Source organism: Felis catus, chromosome D2 (assembly GCF_018350175.1).
Source record: "Felis catus isolate Fca126 chromosome D2, F.catus_Fca126_mat1.0, whole genome shotgun sequence".
In the NCBI taxonomy this organism is placed as follows: Eukaryota; Metazoa; Chordata; class Mammalia; order Carnivora; family Felidae; genus Felis; species Felis catus.
In genome coordinates this window covers 62316753-62334802 of record NC_058378.1, presented here as the reverse complement: position 1 = coordinate 62334802, position 18050 = coordinate 62316753, and the positions used below count along the sequence as shown (strand labels likewise).

At 39.2% G+C, this 18050-nt stretch overlaps 1 protein-coding gene across 8 annotated transcripts in view; it reads left to right on the top strand.

Moving 5' to 3' along the window:
• CFAP43 (cilia and flagella associated protein 43) overlaps window positions 1-18050 on the top strand; it is a 129330-nt gene that overhangs the window by 18450 nt on the left and 92830 nt on the right. For 7 of the 8 annotated variants that reach the window (XM_045040642.1, XM_023240892.2, XM_023240891.2 and 4 more), the window contains exons 4-6: window positions 1081-1248; window positions 4209-4359; window positions 10832-10991. In XM_045040642.1, the coding sequence (XP_044896577.1) occupies window positions 1081-1248; window positions 4209-4359; window positions 10832-10991 (479 nt within the window). Of the gene's footprint in view, window positions 1-1080; window positions 1249-4208; window positions 4360-10831; window positions 10992-18050 lie in introns of those variants that run through there. The other variant, XM_045040645.1, reaches the window with a different exon arrangement.

The window sequence follows — 18050 nt, the reverse complement described above, 5'->3', positions numbered from 1 at the left end:
GGAAAGAATGATGCATATCCTGATAGCAGAAATTTGGGGAGAATTCCCAGGCGATAGCCTCTATCTTCTTAATGGGATCTCTTCACTGAAAGGAAGAAGGAGGTGGAGAGGTTGGAGACTTCAGGAGAGTGGAGAATGTTAAAAATATTCTCCCCTTATTGAGAGAACGGGAGAGAGAATGGACCAGAGAAACACAGCAGGATGCAAGGGTTATTGAGGGTCCAAGGGTGGGGGCATTAACCATGAATTTATAATGTCACAGACACACATAGTCCTCTGATCTTTGCTCCAATGCCTCCAGCATCCTGGGCTTTCAGTTCTATCCATCCAGGGTTGATGGTTAGTCCAGGGATCTGAGGCAGAAAGTCAAAAGATTCAGGGAACCAGTGATACCAGTAAGAGAATGGCTGACATGAGGGACAGAACACTTGTGATGGAGGTGGAAGGAAGTGAGAGCAGGAGGGTGCCAAAAGGCAAGGTGAGCTCAGTAAATATTAATTCCATTTCCCAGTCAGAAGCCTGAATGGAGTGCTAGCTCCTTGGAGGAGGAGATAGCTCACATTTATTTTTCCTCCCATTTCATCTGATAAAAGACCTTGCCCATGGTAGGGATTCAGGATAGTCTCTCAAATGGGTAAATGAATGAAATATTTTAAAGTACTGATTTTTAAAAGTCAGTAAATAATCAATTGGTATCAATGTGTATAGTGAACATAGGTCAATCTGGAGTATTCATATATAGTATGTTGAGATTTAGATACTTGTTTTTCAGCAAGTGTGATGATATATTCCATTTTCTAGATTTGGGTGATTTAAATTCAAATTTAATAAAGAAGATAAAATAGCCTTGGTAGCACATGACAGGGTAATATTGTTAAAACACACAGTTATTTTGCTTTCTTAGAAGGGTATAGCATAATTATTAATAAATTTGATATTGATATCATGGATTAAATAAATTATATCATGAAATAAATTATATCATATATTGAGACTCAATATATGTAATTAGATAAATGGTCTCAAGATGTCAAGTTAAATGAATTATTTTTTTTTTACCAAACACAATTTCTCTCTAAGGAAATGGGAATCAAGTGTCATTTTATGCAAGAAGTCACAACCTGGTGTGGATGTAAGCTGCATGACTTTTAACCCTATGAACTGGCGCCAGCTGTGCTTATCAAGTCCAAGTGCATTGACCGTGTGGACCGTTGAAAAAAGTAACCAGGAGCATTATTTAAAAGCAAAGTAAGAGACTTAGTTACACAACAAGGTGGTGGTCTTAGTTTGCGTTCATGTAATGTGATTGCATCAGTTTGATGAATTAACTGGCTTTATATGTACATATTAAACATCTTCAGTTGTAGCATCTTTCTACATGTGTAATTCCCTTGGAGTGATTACTTGCCTTTTGAAAGGATTCTCTATGACCTGGTTTCTCAATGAATTTCTTCTAAATACCAAGTCATCCTTGAGCCTTTTCCAACATGATTTAATTTACCAAAATTTGATTTCCTTTACAATTTCAAAACATGCCTATTTATATGAAAAAAGGATGGTTATGAGTTTTTGCTCCTATTACTTTGGTGTACAACTGGAATCTCAAAAATAAGACACTTTTAGATATGGAAAACATATGGATTATATCTTCATTCACATAACCTCCAAACAAAAGGGTAGTTGCATATAGTGGAGTCATGGGAATTACCTGCTTAAATAGAACTGGGTCAAAAAGAAATTTGTGACCAATGTCCTGGTAATAGCTGATGATGATGGTGCCTTTGTTAAAGGAGTTTAAAGACTCAAGGTGCCTCTGAACTGACTATTCTCAATGTATTCCACAAAGTCAAAGACTAAGTTGATGCTGGGTATATACATCCTTGAAATTGCAATTTTTGAAAAATTGCCTTCTTAAGAAAAATGTAAAGTTTTCTAAATGGAGAATCCTAAAAAAAAAAAAAAAAAAAAAAAAAAAAGGGGCGCCTGGGTGGCGCAGTCGGTTAAGCGTCGGACTTCAGCCAGGTCACGATCTCGCGGTCCGTGAGTTCGAGCCCCGCGTCGGGCTCTGGGCTGATGTCTCAGAGCCTGGAGCCTGTTTCCGATTCTGTGTCTCCCTCTCTCTCTGCCCCTCCCCCGTTCATGCTCTGTCTCTCTCTGTCCCAAAAATAAATAAACGTTGAAAAAAAAAATTTAAATGGAGAATCCTAAAAAAGACACCTCTTTCTGTGCTGTACCCTTTATGTCTCAATTTCACTTTTATAAGAACCCAACGAATAATCAAATCTGTCTCAAGGCAGAGACATTCATAAAATGGGTAATGTCTCTATCAAATCCTTGCCAAGGTGGGCAAGTAATTGGTCCCAGTATTCTCTCCTTTTGCTTGCCTTGAATATTCTCTTCTAGTTCTGAATGTTGAGTTGTGACTTTTCTATAAGCAGCTAAAGTGAGAGGCAAAGTGAGTGGATTGTCGTGGTTCAGAAAGCCAGCAGGATTAGAAAACATTGAAGCCTTATATTTGAATAGTAGGTACTGTTTTTACATGATCCATTTTTAAAATTATTTATCATTCATAAAACATAACCAAGGAAGTTTTAAATTTAAGGCATAAAGCCATGAATTCTTCAAACGCCCTTTTATAGCTATATTATGGATTAAAAGTAGATGTATGGTATATTTGAAAATGAATTCTTGATATTGGAGGTTGTAAAGGTAGCTAAATACAACCTACATGTACAGATGGTCCTTGACTTAGGATGGTTCTACTTAAGATTTTTTGACTTTGGGATGTTGTCAAAGTGATATACATTCAATAGAAACCATACTTCACATTTTGAATTTTGCCCTTTTCCCAGGCTGGAGATACATGGTACAATACTCTCACAATGCTAGGCAGTGGCAGCTGCAGCTTATAGTCAGCCACGTGATCACAGGGTAGATAACCTGTGCTGACCACCGTCCCGCACCTTTACAACCATTCTGTTTTTTACCTTCATTATAATATTCAAGAAGTTACTTGAGATATTCAGCACTTCATTATAAAACAGGCTTTGTGGGGGTGCCTGGGTGGCACAGTTGGTGAAACATCCAACTCTTGATCTCAGCTGAGGTTGTGATCTCACGGGTTCGTGAGTTCAAGCCCTGCATGGGGCTGTGTGCTGATGTCTGCTTGGGATTCTGTCTCTCCTTCTCTCTGCCCCTTCTCTCTCTCTCTCTCTCTCTCTCTCTCTCTCTCTCTCTCTCTCTCTCAAAATAAATAAATAAACATAAATAAATGAATGAATGAATAAGTGGCTTTGTGTTAGATGATTTTGCCCAACTGTAGGTTGGCAACTAATGTAGTTTGCCTAACTAATATAGGTGTTCTGAGTACATTTATGGGAGGGTAGACTAAACTATGATGTTCAGTAGATTAGATGTATGAAATTCATTTTGACTTAGGTAGGATATTTTCAACTTATGATGGCTTTATTGGGACATAACCCCATCATAAATCAAGGAAGATCTGTACATTTATTTTGGCCCACATTGATTTTTATTTGAATTGATTGCCAACATTTAATACTTGAGAGATTTCTCATAAATATCCAGATTATGATAGTCTTTCAAAATTCTGGAACCACAATTCTCAACAAACCCTCTTGGCTAGAACTGAGTGGCACCTACCACCTTTTGGAGGGAACACACTTTCCCATTTGCCACAGTCCCCCACCTGGCTACGCATCGCCTGCCTGACCCCTGCCTGTACAATCCCAGCTTTAGATATTAACTTTGAAAATTTTCAAAAATCCCTGTGTGCTTAATTTATAACTGCATTACTTGTCCCTTTGCGATGTTTTTTTTTTTAACGTTTATTTATTTTTGAGACAGAGACAGAGCATGAACAGGGGAGGGGCAGAGAGAGAGGGAGACACAGAATCTGAAACAGGCTCCAGGCTCTGAGATGTCAGCACAGATCCCGACGCGGGGCTCGAACTCACAGACCGTGAGATCATGACCTGAGCCGAAGTCGGACGCTTAACTGACTGAGCCACCTAGGCGCCCCACGATATGTATTTTTAAATCTACTATTTGGTGTTTATCTGGTTTGGTTGCATGTTTGTTTTTTACAAGTTACATTACCTCCCCACCTTGTTCATCACCAATATGCAGTTGCTCCATCAGTGACTAGTTTTTGTTAATGATTATTCTGATTTCTCTTTTTCCTAAAGGTCAGTAAAACTACCTATGGAAGACGGGTCATTTTATAATGAAACAGATGTAATTTTCCCCACCTCGTTGCCCAAGGATCTTATCTATGGACCGGTGCTCCCACTGTCAGCCATTGCGGGGCTAGTAGGAGAAGAGGCAGAAACTTTCAGGGTAATTACCTGGCACCTCTTCCTGTTTGCCTATTTGATTCTCATAACCATCTCATGAGACATGCAGGATAGAGAGAAGATCATCCTGGGTTTTTAATACAGATTAGCCCTGGAGACCATGAGAAATGAAGTCTCTGGGAGGATGATGACTGGGAGGTTGGTTGACTGGGAGGATGATGACACTGATAATAGAAACAGAGAGCTGGGACCTGATTTCATTTTTGGACATATTGAATTTGGGATGCTGGGAAGGCATCCAGATATAGGTGCCAGGTGGAAATTGGGCCATCAGACCTGTTGCTGGGGTGTAGAAGGCAGGGCTGGAAACACAGAAGCCAGAGTCATTACCACAGAGGGAATAGTGGAGGACTGGAGCAGGGGAGGGATGATAGAAAGGCAGAGAAAGGGTGTCAGGCAAGACAGCCAGAGAGGAAACCGATTTGTTAAGAGTTGAGACTTAGTAGAAGAGTCTGAGAAAGAACAATCACAGAAGTAAGAACAAAGCCAAGAGAGAACAAGGCCATGGAAGAAAGTTTCTGACGGGAGTTTGTTAACAGCTACACACTCATTCAAGTCAACATATATATCAAGCTTCTTCTATGTAGCAGGCACTATTTTAGGCAATGGGATCACATGATGACCAACCAGGCATAATCCCGACCTTTTGGAGCTTATATTCTATCAGGGAGACAAAACAACAACAACAAATAAAGAGATACATTAAATCATTGCAAAATGTAATAATTATTATAATGGGAAAAATGGGGGAAGAGATGGAAGTGAGAAAGAGATTAACATGTGTTGGTCAAGGAAGGCCCCTGGGGAGATGACATTTACACCGAGACCTGAAGGACAAGGAGACTCAGTGCTACAAACAGGGTCAAGAGTGTTCAGTCAGAGGGTACTGTAGGTACAAAGGCCCTGGGGGAAGAAAATAAATCAGTGTGTTTGAAGAGCTAAGAAAACTTGTGGTGGCTACAGCACAGTAAATGAGGGGGATCTGCAGTTGTAGGTCAAGAGGTAGGCGGGGAGCTCACTCAAGGCCTTTGGCATGAAGGTGAGGAGCTCCGTTAGGCTAAGCCTAATGATTGTGTTAAAACTCCAAGCCAAGGATGAAGGAAGTGAAGCTCCCAAATGTTTTTGTCCACCAAAGAGAACTGAGATATAGATGTTAAAAATAATTCAACATGGTAATTAGTTTGTTAAAAATTTCTGGCCACCAAGAGAAAAGGTTGTGTATGCTCTTAGTATTTCCTCTAAAGGATGACAATTATTCACTTTTTCAATACTGAAAACCACCAATTCCTTTTAAGAGGACAAATCCTAGCCTTAGAAATACAACCACGCTCAGCCACAGTGGGGCAGCAAAGTAAATACAAATAGATGAACCATCAGGGTTTACAACTTGAAAAAAATGTTTCTACGTTTAGTATTTGATGCCTAGAAACCCACATTTTCAACTATCTTGAATCTTTTCTTCTGCAGTAAAATTCTGTAGGAGCCCTCATCTTTCACATTTGCACCAGCAGGATGAACCCTACATAAAATATGTAAAATTCAGGCATCTGTCTTTATCATTTGAAAAATGCTATAAAATGCCTTCATTAAGTACTGAAATGTGGAGTCACCGTTTTTTTTTAATGCTCATAATAAACAGACATCTTTGTTTCCTAGGACTTTTATACTCAGTGAATTTTAACCTTTTTTTTTCTGAAAACAGAATTTTAATGCTAAAGTTTGACATTTTTATTTATTTTATTTTATTTATTTATTTTTGAGAGAGAGAGAGAGTGCATATGTGCACAGGGGAAGGGCAGTGAGAGAGGGAGAGGGAGAATCTTAAGCAGGCTGTGCACTCTCAGCACAGAGCCCAATATGGTACTTGAACCCACGAACCATGAGATCATAACCTGAGCTGAAATCAAGAGTTGGACATTTAACAAACTGAGCCACCCAGGTGCTCCTAAAGTTCCACATTTTAAAATCACACAGGGAATATTAATAAAGCATGTACTTTACATTTATATTGGAAATTAAGGTTTCCAATATTTACTTTTTCATCTTATAGATAAGTAAGGTGAGAAAAATGGCTAAAACATTGATTAATGTCTATACAATGAGTGGAAGCATAACCAAAAATAGATCTCAAATGTCTTGATTCTTTTCCTTTGTTTGAATGACATTTCTTGTGACTTGGGTATCAACCAATGGCAAAGAAATCAGTAATGAATTGATCTGTATTAGAGGAGTCTTAAAAATTGATAAGCTATGAACTTTTGCAAAATTACAAACATTAAATACTACCATTATGTCTCTTGTAGCCAACATTATAGGCCTGCCTCACATTACACAACCTATTTAAGGCATGAGAAACAGTATCTAGCAGTACCATGGGGGAAAATCAAAGGCAGATGTTATCTGGGCAGAAACTGGATCCAAGATAATGAATTTAATCTCAAGTGTCCAGTTTTCTTTTTCCATCTACCTTAAAAACAATAGAAGTAAGTAAATAGGAATTTCTTTTATAAACTCAAGTATTCTGAAACATATTTGGATGCTTACATTTTCTTTTTTCTTTTTTCATTTTTTTTAATGTTAATTTTTGAGAGAGACAGAGAGCACACAAGCAGGGGAGGGGCAGAGAGAGAGGGAAACACAGAATCTGAAGCAGGCTTCAGGCCCTTAGCTGTCAGTACAGAGCCCGACACACGGCTCGAACCCACGAAACGTGAGATCGTGACCTGTGCCGAAGTCAGAGGCTTAACCGACTGAGCCACCCAGGCACCCCAGATGCTTACATTTTCTAAAGCAATATTGAGTTAGACTCAAAATTTTCATGTTCAGTCTTCAAGTGACCAAAATTTTTGATTTGTGATTCCAGAGAGCTGAACAATGGGGTGGCATTACAACACATATTTTTAAACACTATTTTCTTTTAAAATTTCAGAATTTTTAGAATTTAAAATTATTGCTTCTGCTCACATAATCCATATAATATCACATTCATTATTCAATGGCACAGAACATATTTATTGATGAAGAGAGTAATAGAAAGACAAGCTCAGGTTTATCTTAAAGTAAGAAAAGCCACACACAATACTAGTTTAACATATTAAGGCCAGAAAACTCCAAGTTGTAATCCTCACTTTCCGTTGCATACCCATAGATTCACTGATGTGAGAACTAGATATGTGTGGGTTTTTAAAAGGTTTTTCAGCCCATTGCCATACCAGGTAAGAGTCTGTCCCTTTGTAATATATAGCCTAAGGTTAGATGTCATCAAGACAACCCAAGAAACTTTTAAATAATCGTGATTAAATAATGGCATTCAGTGAGTAACTCTTCCCTAGGAGTCAAATCTCAATTAGACACCACAAATGTGTCACTAATCAGCAGCAATTTAATCCTTTTGAGTGGTTTTGCCCCCCTTTTTGGCCCATAGGGTGGCCAGATTATTAATCCAGTATTTATTTTTTAACAATCCAAGGCTATGAGGGCATGAAATAGATCAATCATTGACCAAAGTCAATATATCCTTATACCCTGATATATTGATTTTGGTCAATGATTGATTTATATATGCTTATACTCTGATATATTGACTTTGGTCATGATTGATCTATTTCATGCCCACCATTTGCAGCAACGTGGATGGAACTGGAGGGTATTATGCTAAGTGAAATAAGTCAGTCAGAGAAAGACAGATACCATGTTTTCACTCATATGCGGATCTTGAGAAACTTAACAGAAGACCATGGAGGAGGGCAAGGAGAAAAAAAAGTTACAGAGAGGGAGGGAGGCAAGCCATAAGAGACTCCTGGATACTGAGAACAAACAGGTTTGATGGGCGGTGGGGGAGAGGGGAAAATGGGTGATGGGCATTGAGGAGGGCACTTGTTGGGATGAGCACTGGGTGTGGTATGGAAACCAATTTGACAATAAATTATATTAAAAAATATATATCCTTTTAAAAAATTATCATGGTGACTGCTGCTATGTAGGATTTTTGCCTTAGTCATCAAGGTCCATTCCAAATGATAACTCTTTCTCCATACTTTGTTCACTCCACCAAAAAGAACCAATTGCTTTCTCATCAACACTCCCGTGATATTTAAACATTCCTCTGCTATAACCTATCATGTTTTCTGATTCTGATATTTATTAATACTTCTTCCCTCACCTAAGTGATCATCCTGTTGAGAAGAGGGATCCCTTAGGACTTGGCACAATGCCTGGTATATCAGCAACATCCAATCAATGTTTAAATACAAGTTATGTAACAAATTTATGTCTGTTAAGAATCTAGTAGAAATACTTTGACAGCAGTATACCTGCTTTACCTTGGACCTACAAATCATTCCTAAATTAAAAGAACAGTATATACTGTTCAGTATATATTGTTCAAGTAATTGAGTGTTTATTAGAAAGGTAGCTTGTATATATTGAGGAGTTTCTAATGGAAAAATTACTGTTTAATACGTTTGCAGTATTCCCCAACTGTAGAACCTATTCCAACTTCTGCTTTATGTTTATCCACAGCGTTTGTCAACATATAATATTCTATATGGTTAACTTCTTAGCTTATTTTTATTGTTTCCTTTCACCAGGACATAAGCCCCATGAGGGCAGAGATTTGTGTGTGTGTGTGTGTCTGTTTTGTTCACTGCTACATCCCTGTGCCTAGAACAGTACCTGGAATGTAGTAAGTGTTTAATAAATATTTTTAAAATTTTTTTTAATGTTTATTTATTTTTGAGACAGAGAGAGACAGAGCATGAATGGGGGAGGGGCAGAGAGAGAGGGAGACACAGAATCGGAAGCAGGCTCCAGGCTTTGAGCCATCAGCCCAGAGCCTGACGCGGGGCTCGAACTCACGAACCGTGAGATCGTGACCTGAGCTGAAGTCAGACGCTCAACCGACTGAGCCACTCAGGCGCCCCAATATTTTTTAGATGAATTAAAAAGTGAATGAAAGAATGAAACAAACATGGAGGTCTCAAGGTATTCAAAAATTCTGTTAATTTGGCCAATAGCTTATTAAAATTTTTTTCTGTTCCAATGGGTGTAAGGATCCTAAAGATAACAAAAACATTACTTTCTAGCTAATGCAATTCTAAACAGTGCTATAGTATAACCAAAAGCTCAGACAGTAATAACTAAGTAAACTAGTATATTTGATTTGTTTAACTAGAAAGGAAGCAGTCCTGTGTTATGTATTCTGAATTCATAGTTTTAATCAGTGCTGTGGGGCATATGCCCAAAATAGCTGCCACAGCTGCCTTGACCTCCAGGAAGGAAAGCAGGGAGGCCTTAACTTATGAGGAGACCTGCTCTGTGCTGACAGAAGAGCGTGTCCCCTGTGGAACATGAGTATTTAAAGCTGCAGGGGCCATATTACTGAGGTATTACCGTCTAAGGCAGAGATCAACACACTGTGGCCAGTTTTTATATGGCCCCAAGCTAAGAATGGTTTTTGCACTTTTTATTGGGGTGTTTAAAAAAAAAATAAAAGGGATATGTGACAGAGACCTATGTGGTCCACAAAGCCTAAAATATTCACTACCTGGTCCTTTACAGGAAAAGTTTGCCTTAGATCCTTGGTCCATATTGTTCTTACTTCCCAAAGCCAGCTTTTCTTTTAGGCACATTCCATAGATGTTGTGTCTTTCTCTTTGAGTTTTTCATGGTATCAAAATCACATAGGATGTTTCATGAACCAAATTAGGCCACCAAAATCAGGCACGTGTCCTCTTTTCATTTCCCCTAAAAACTATGCCAGAGGATCTGGGTCAACTTCTCCATAACCACTCAAGGAAAATCATATCTGTGCCCCCTGCAGAATCAGGAAGGTGAAATGATGACAAAAGTTTTCCTCAGAAAGGGTGATTTTAGCTAGACAACGTCTTTCTTAGATTCGAGATAGCAAAAAAAGCCTACCAAGAAGCAGTGTAGGAGTTATTACTTAAAATTTTCATGAAACCCTGTGACACTAGAGCTCCAAATATGCTGGCAAGACCATCTTATATATTCTTAGTGAATTAAAATATAGAATGATAAGTGGAGCAAGGAATGGTAAGTTCACTTAGCTCTTGGCAAATAGGACCAATGAATTGAAAGGATATAAGTCCATATTCATTTGTTTCTTTCTGGAAGTTATTCTGTTGGGTATTTCTCTGGCTCTTAAGCCATGAATGTTGTCTCTCTCTCTCTCTCTCTTTTTTTAATGTTTATTTATTTTTGAGAGAGAGAAAGAGAGACAGAGTGCAAGTGGGGGAGGGGCAGAGAGAGAGGGAGACACAGAATCCATAGCAGGCTCCAGGCTCTGAGCTGTCAGCACAGAGCCAGATGAGGGTCTCCGACTCACAGACTGCTAGATCATGACCTCAGCTCAAGTCCGCCGCTTAACTGAATGAGCCACCTGGTACCACAGCCATAAATGTTGTTAACACAAGGTTTCTAATCTTTTCCTAAAGCCTAAAGACGATCTGTATCCTTTGCTTCACCCAACTATGCATTGCTGGACTCCAACAAATGACCTATACATTGGCTGTGAAGAGGGTCATCTTTTAATGGTTAATGCAGAAACCTTGAAGGTGACTATACTTAATAAGATAGAAGATACGACATCAAGGGGTGAGAAACTACTTTTTTTCATTATTCCCAGAAAGTAGCCACTGGTGATGGTTTTACACTTGAAAATGGATGTTTGTTCCTTATTTTTCTCTTGCTTGGAGACCTCTTTGATTCTTTCTTTTCCTTTATCCCATAGTTAATTACCAAGTCCTGTGCATGTTCCTTCTAGCTAGTGTTCTATGCTCTGGGCATTCTGCTGTACTCTATGTGTATATTTCATGTAATCCTCAAAACAACTTTATAAAGGGATACATTTTCATCTCCATGAGAAAGATGAAAAAAACGTAAGCATTGAGAGGTTAAGGAAAATTCCCAAATTCACGTAACTGGTAAACTGTGGAACTAATACCTGAACACAAGCAATAAGACTTCGGAGTCCATTGGGGCACCTGGGTGGCTCAGTTGGTTAAGTGTCTAACTCTTTTTTTTTTTTTAAGCTTATTTATTTTGAGAGAAAGAGAGAGTGCATGAGCAGGGTAGGGGCAGAGGGAGAGGGAGAGAGAGAGAATCCCAAGTAGGCTCCACACTGTTAGCACAGAGCCCGACATGGGGCTCAAATTCAGGAACCATGAGATCATGACCTGAGCCAAAACCAAGATTCAGACACTTAACCGACTGAGACACCTAGGCACCCCAAGCGTCTAACACTTGATCTCAGCTCAGGTCTTCATCTCAGGGTCATGAAATCAAGCCCCACATTGGGCTCTGCACTGGACATGAAGCCTGCTTGAAAGAACTTCAGAGTCCAAGTTATTTTATTTTATTATTTTTTAAATTTAAATCCAAGTTAGTTATCATTTAGTGTAATAATGACTTCAGGAATAGACTTTAGTGATTCATCACTTACATATAACACCCAGTGCGCATCCCAACAAGTGCCCTCCTTAATGCCCCTTGCCCATTTAACCCATATCCCCACCCAACACCCCACCAGCAACCCTCAGTTTGTTCTCTGTATTTAAGAGTCTCTTATGGTTTGTATCCCTCTCTGTTTTTTTTTTTTTTAATTTTTTTTTCAATGTTTTTATTTGTTTTTGGGACAGAGAGAGACAGAGCATGAACGGGGGAGGGGCAGAGAGAGAGGGAGACACAGAATCGGAAACAGGCTCCAGGCTCTGAGCCATCAGCCCAGAGCCTGACGCGGGGCTCGAACTCACGGACCGTGAGATCGTGACCTGGCTGAAGTCGACGCTTAACCGACTGCGCCACCCAAGCGCCCCTCCCTCTCTGTTTTTATATTATTTTTGCTTCCCTTCCCTTATGTTCATCTGTTTTGTATCTTAAATTCCACACGAGTGAAATCATATGATATTTGTCTTTGACTGACTTATGCCACTTAGTATAATACACTCTAGTTCCATCCTTGTTGTTACAAATTGTAAGATTTCATTCTTTTTTATTGCCAAGCAATATTCCATTGTATATATATATATATACCACATCTTCTTAATCCATTCATCCTTCAATGGACATTTGGGCTCTTTCCATATTTTGGCTATTCTCGATAGTGCTCCTGTAAACATTGGGGTGCATGTGTCCCTTTGAATCAGCACAACTGTATCCCTTGGATAGATACCTAGTAGTGCAATTGCTGAGCCATAGGGTAGTTCTATTTTTAATTTTTTGAAGAACCTCCATACTGTTTTCCAGAGTGGCTGCACTGGAGTGCATTCCCACCAGGAGTACAAAGTGTTCTTTCTCCACATCCTCACCAACATCTGTTAATTTTAGCCATTCTGAGAGGTGTGAGGTGGTATCTCGTTGTGGGTTTGATTTCTGTTTCCCTGTTGATGAGTGATATTGAGCATCTTTTCATGTGTCTGTTAGCTATCTGGGTGTCTTCTTTGGAGAAATGTCTATTCATGTCTTTTGGCCATTTCTTCCCTGGATTATTTGGTTTTTGGGGTGTTGAGTTTGATAAGTTCTTTATAGATTTTGTATACTAACTCTTTATCTGATATGTCATTTGCAAATATCTTTTCCCATTCTGTCAGTTGCCTTTTAGTTTTGCTAATTTTTTCCTTCACTTTTTATCTTGATGAGGTCCCAATAGTCCATTTTTGCTTTTGTTTCCCTAGCCTCTGGAGATATGTCAAGTAAGAAGTTGCTGTGGCCAAGATCAAAGAGGTTTTTGCCTGTTTTCTCCTCAAGGATTTTGATGGCTTCCTGTCTTACATTTAGGTCTTTTATCTGTTTTGAGGGTTTTTTTGTATATGGTATAAGAAAGTGGTTCAGGTTCATTTTTCTGTGTGCTGCTGTCCAGTTTTCCCAGCACCATTTGCTGAAGAAACTGTCTTTTTTCCCACTGGATATTATTTCCTGCTTTGTCAAAGATAAATTGGCCATACATTTGTGGGTCCATTTCTGAGTTCTCTATTCTGTTCCATTGATCTATGTGTCTGCTTTTGTGCCAGTACCATACTATCTTGATGATTATAGCTTTGTAATACAGCTTGAAGTCCGAAATTGTGATACCTCCAGCTTTGGTTTTGTTTTTCAGGATTGCTTTGGCTATTTCGGATTTTTTTCTGGTTCCATACAAATTTAGGATTATTTGTTCCAGCCCTGTGAAGAATGCTGACATTATTTTGATAGGGAATGCCAGAGTTCAAGTTATTAGCTACTATGCTATATCCTTTCCCATACATATGCCTATTTTATTTAATCAACAAATTATGCCCTTTCCTGCCCTCCACCCCTTTCAAGGCCTTTTTCCACAATGACCTCTTTTAAGTTTGACTGCCATCTTGAAAATTATCTTGTGTTCCTTGATTAGAATTTCTAAGAGAATTGGATTTATTTTCCTTAGATCTGATGTCCATTCCTGGTCCCATCAGCTGTGGCCAGGGTTGCCCTTAGTCACAGAAGCTAATGTCCACTCATTAGCTAGGTATAGACCTTTTGGGTTTAGGAGCTAGGTATAGACCTTTTGAGAAGGGAGACTGGTCATTGCGAGCTCCCCACTTTGTGCAATGTACTCTCCATTCCACTTATTCCACTCTCCATTCCTCTTGTTATTTCACTTCTTGATTTCTGCAGCAACCTTAGGACTGACTTCATTGGCCTTAATCTACACTAACCCAAAGCAGGCATCTCATCCTTGCCAAACTGTCCTTCTTGAAGACCATTTCAATTTTTTTTTAATGTTTGTTTATTTTTAAGACAGAGACAGAGCATGAACAGGGGAGGGGCAGAGAGAGAGGGAGACACAGAATCTGAAACAGGCTCCAGGCTCTGAGCTGTCAGCACAGAGCCCAACGCGGGGCTTGAACTCATGGACCGTGAGATCATGACCTGAGCCGAAGTCGGACGCTTAACCGACTAGCCACCCAGGCCCCCCCTTGAAGACCATTTCAACATGCAATTCAGTGACTGCTTTGCCTTGATTCTACACTCTCTCTAATCTGATCCTACCTGCTCTATTTATATTATTTTCTTCTACTCCCCAGGTTGAGTTTTCTGATCTAGCCAGTAATTTCTTCCTGTCTTTTCACAGACATGCCTCCTAGCTCACCCTCTTGCCGATTTACTCTCTGAATCCTTGAGTTCCCAGCTCAATACCACCACCTACAGCAAGTTTCCCCTAGGACAGTGCCCCTCATCTACTCTTAACTCCCATTCCCCGGCTTAGACTTCATTGAAGCCATTAGGTTTGACTTTCCTGCCCCAACCCTGGCTTCCTTTCACTGTCACCTGTACCCTCCAGGCTAAGTTCTCTTTAACCTTGCCTCCACGATGCCATCCCATAGCTCTCTACAAAGTGAACCCCTTTTGTGGCCTGCCTTCCCAGTTCCAGCTTCTCCCACATAAGCCTTGGAGAAGTTCTCATCATTCCTGTGCTGCCTCCAAATTCTGCCTGCTGGCATTTGTAGTTATCTTTGTCTAAGATGCCCTTCTCTTCCTCGTCTACCTGATGAGGTCATCCTCAGTGGATCCTTCCCTGTCTTCACCCCAACCTTAGGGTGAAATTCAGTGACCCTGTATGGGATTCATTGAGACTTGCTCCCTTGGTAGAGCCTCATCCTGTGCTTTCACAGTGTCCCATGTGCACGTCTGTGTTTCCCACTAGATATCAATTCTTTGAAGTCAAGAACTGTGTTTTACTCATCCTTTGGCTCCAGAGTTAAATCCCAGAGATTGCTACAGATTAGCACCTATATGTTTTTTTAAAACAAATTCTTTTTTTTTAATTTAATTTTTTATTTTTTAAATTTATATCTAAATTAGTTAGCATATAGTGCAACAATGGTTTCAGTAGATTCCTTAGTGCCTCTTACCCATTTAGCCCATACCCCCTCCCACAACCCCTCCAGTAACCCTCAGTTTGTTCTCCATATTTATGAGTCTTTTACGTTTTGTCCCCCTCACTGTTTTTATATTATTTTTGTTTCCCTTCCCTTATGTTCATCCGTTTTGTCTCTTAAAGTCCTCATATGAGTGAAGTCGTATGGCATTTGTCTTTCTCTGACTAATTTCACTTAGCATAATAACCTCCAGTTCCATCCACGTAGTTGCAAATGGCAAGATTTCACTCTTTTTGATTGCCGAGTAGTACTCCATTGTATATATATACCACATTTTCTTTATCCATTCATCCATCGATGGATATTTGGGCTCTTTCCATACTTTGGCTATTGTTGATAGTGCTACTATAAACATGGGGGTGCATGTGTCCCTTTGAAACAGTACACTTGTATCCCTTGGATAAATGCCTAGTAGTGCAATTGCTGGGTCATAGGGTAGTTCTATTTTTAGTTTTTTGAGGAACCTCCATACTGTTTTCCAGAGTGGCTACACCAGCTTGCATTACCACCAACAATGCAAAAGTGATCCTCTTTCTCCATATTCTTGCCATCATCTGTTGTTGCCTGAGTTGTTAATGTTAGCCATTCTGACAGGTCTAAGGTGGTATCTCATTGGGGTTTTGATTTGTATTTCCCTGATGATGAGTGATGTTGAGCATTTTTTCATGTGTCAGTTGGCCATCTGGATGTCTTCTTTGGAGAAGTGTCTATTCATGCCTTTTGCCCATTTCTTCACTGGATTATTTGTTTTTTGGGTGTTGAGTCTGATAAGTTCTTTATAGATTTTGGATACTAACTCTTTATCTGATATGTCGTTTGCAAATTCTTTCTCCCATTCTGTTGGTTGCCTTTTAGTTTTGCTGATTGTTTCCTTCACTGTGCAGAAGATTTTATTTTGATGAGGTCCCAGTAGTTCATTTTTGCTTTTGTTTACCTTGCCTCTGGAGACGTGTTGAGTAAGAAGTTGCTGCGGCTAATATCAAAGAGGTTTTTGCCTGTTTTCTCCTCGCGGATTTTGATGGCTTCCTGTCTGACATTTAGGTATTTTTGAATTTATTTTTGTGTATGATATAAGAAAGTGGTCCAGGTTCATTCTTCTGCATGTCGCTGTCCAGTTTTCCCAGCACCACTTGCTGAAGAAACTGTCTTTATTCCACTGGATATTCTTTCCTGCTTTGTCAAAGATTAGTTGGCCATACATTTGTGGGTCTATTTCTGGGTTCTCTATTCTGTTCCATTGATCTGAGTGTCTGTTTTTGTGCCAGTACCATACTATCCTGATGATTACAGCTTTGTAGTATAACTTGAAGTCCAGGATTGTGATGCCTCCTGCTTTGGTTTTCTTTATCAAGATTGCTTTGGCTATTCGGGGTATTTTCTGGTTCCATGCAAATTTTGGGATTATTTGTTCTAGCTCTGTGAAGAATGCTGGTGTTATTTTGATAGGGATTGCATTGAATATGTAGATTGCTTTAGGTAGTATCAACATTTTAACAATATTTGTTCTTCCTATCCAGGAGCATGGAATCTTTTTCCATTTTTTTTGTGTCTTCTTCAATTTCTTTCATAAGCTTTCTATAGTTTTCAGTGTATACATTTTTCACCTCTTTGGTTAGATTTATTCCCAGGTATTTTATGGTTTTTTGTGCCACTGTAAATGGGATCAATTCCTTTATTTCTCTTTCTGTTGCTTCATTGTTGGTGTATAGGAATGCAACTGATTTCTGTGCATTGATTTTATATCCTGCAACTTTGCTGAATTCATGAATTAATTCTAGCAGTTTTTGGGTGGAATATTTTGGGTTTTCCATATAGAGTATCGTGTCATCTGTGAAGAGTGAAAGTTTGACCTCCTCCTGGCATCCTCCTCTTGGATGCCTCTTATTTCTTTGTGTTGTCTGATTGCAGAGGCTAAGACTACCAATACTATGTTGAATAACAGTGGCAAGAGTGGACATCCCTGTCTTGTTCCTGACCTTAGGGGGAAAGCTCTCAGCTTTTCTCCATTGAGGATGATATTGGCATTGGGTCATTCATATATGGCTTTTATGATCTTGAGGTATGCTCCTTCTATCCCTACTTTCTTGAGGGTTTTTTATCAAGAAAGGATGCTCTATTTTGTCAAATGCTTTTTCTGCATCTATTGAGAGGATCATATGGCTCTTGTCCTTTCTTTTATTGATGTGATGAATCACGTTAATTGTTTTGCGGATATTGAACCCGCCCTGCATCCCAGGTATAAATCCCACTTGGTCATGGTGAATAATTCTTTTAATGTATTGTTGGATCCGGTTGGCTAATATCTTGTTGAGGATTTTTGCATGCATGTTCATCAGGGAAATAGGTCTATAGTTCTCCTTTTTAGTGGGGTCTGTGTCTGGTTTTGGAATCAAGGTAATGTTGGCTTCATAGAAAGAGTTTGGAAGTTTTCCTTCCATTTCTATTTTTTGGAACAGCTTCAAAGGAATAGATGTTAACTCTTCCTTAGATGTTTGGTAGAATTCCCCTGGAAAGCCATCTGGCCCTGAACTCTTGTTTTTTGGGAGCTTTTTTATTACTAATTCGATTTCCTTACTGGTTATGGGTCTGTTCAAATTTTCTCCTTTCTGTTTCAGTTGTGGTAGTTTATGTGTTTCTAGGAATTTGTCCATTTCTTCCAGGTTGCCCATTTTATTGGCGTATAATTGCTCATACTATTCTCTTATTATTGTTTTTATTTCTGCTGTGTTGGTTGTGATCTCTCCTCTTTCATTCT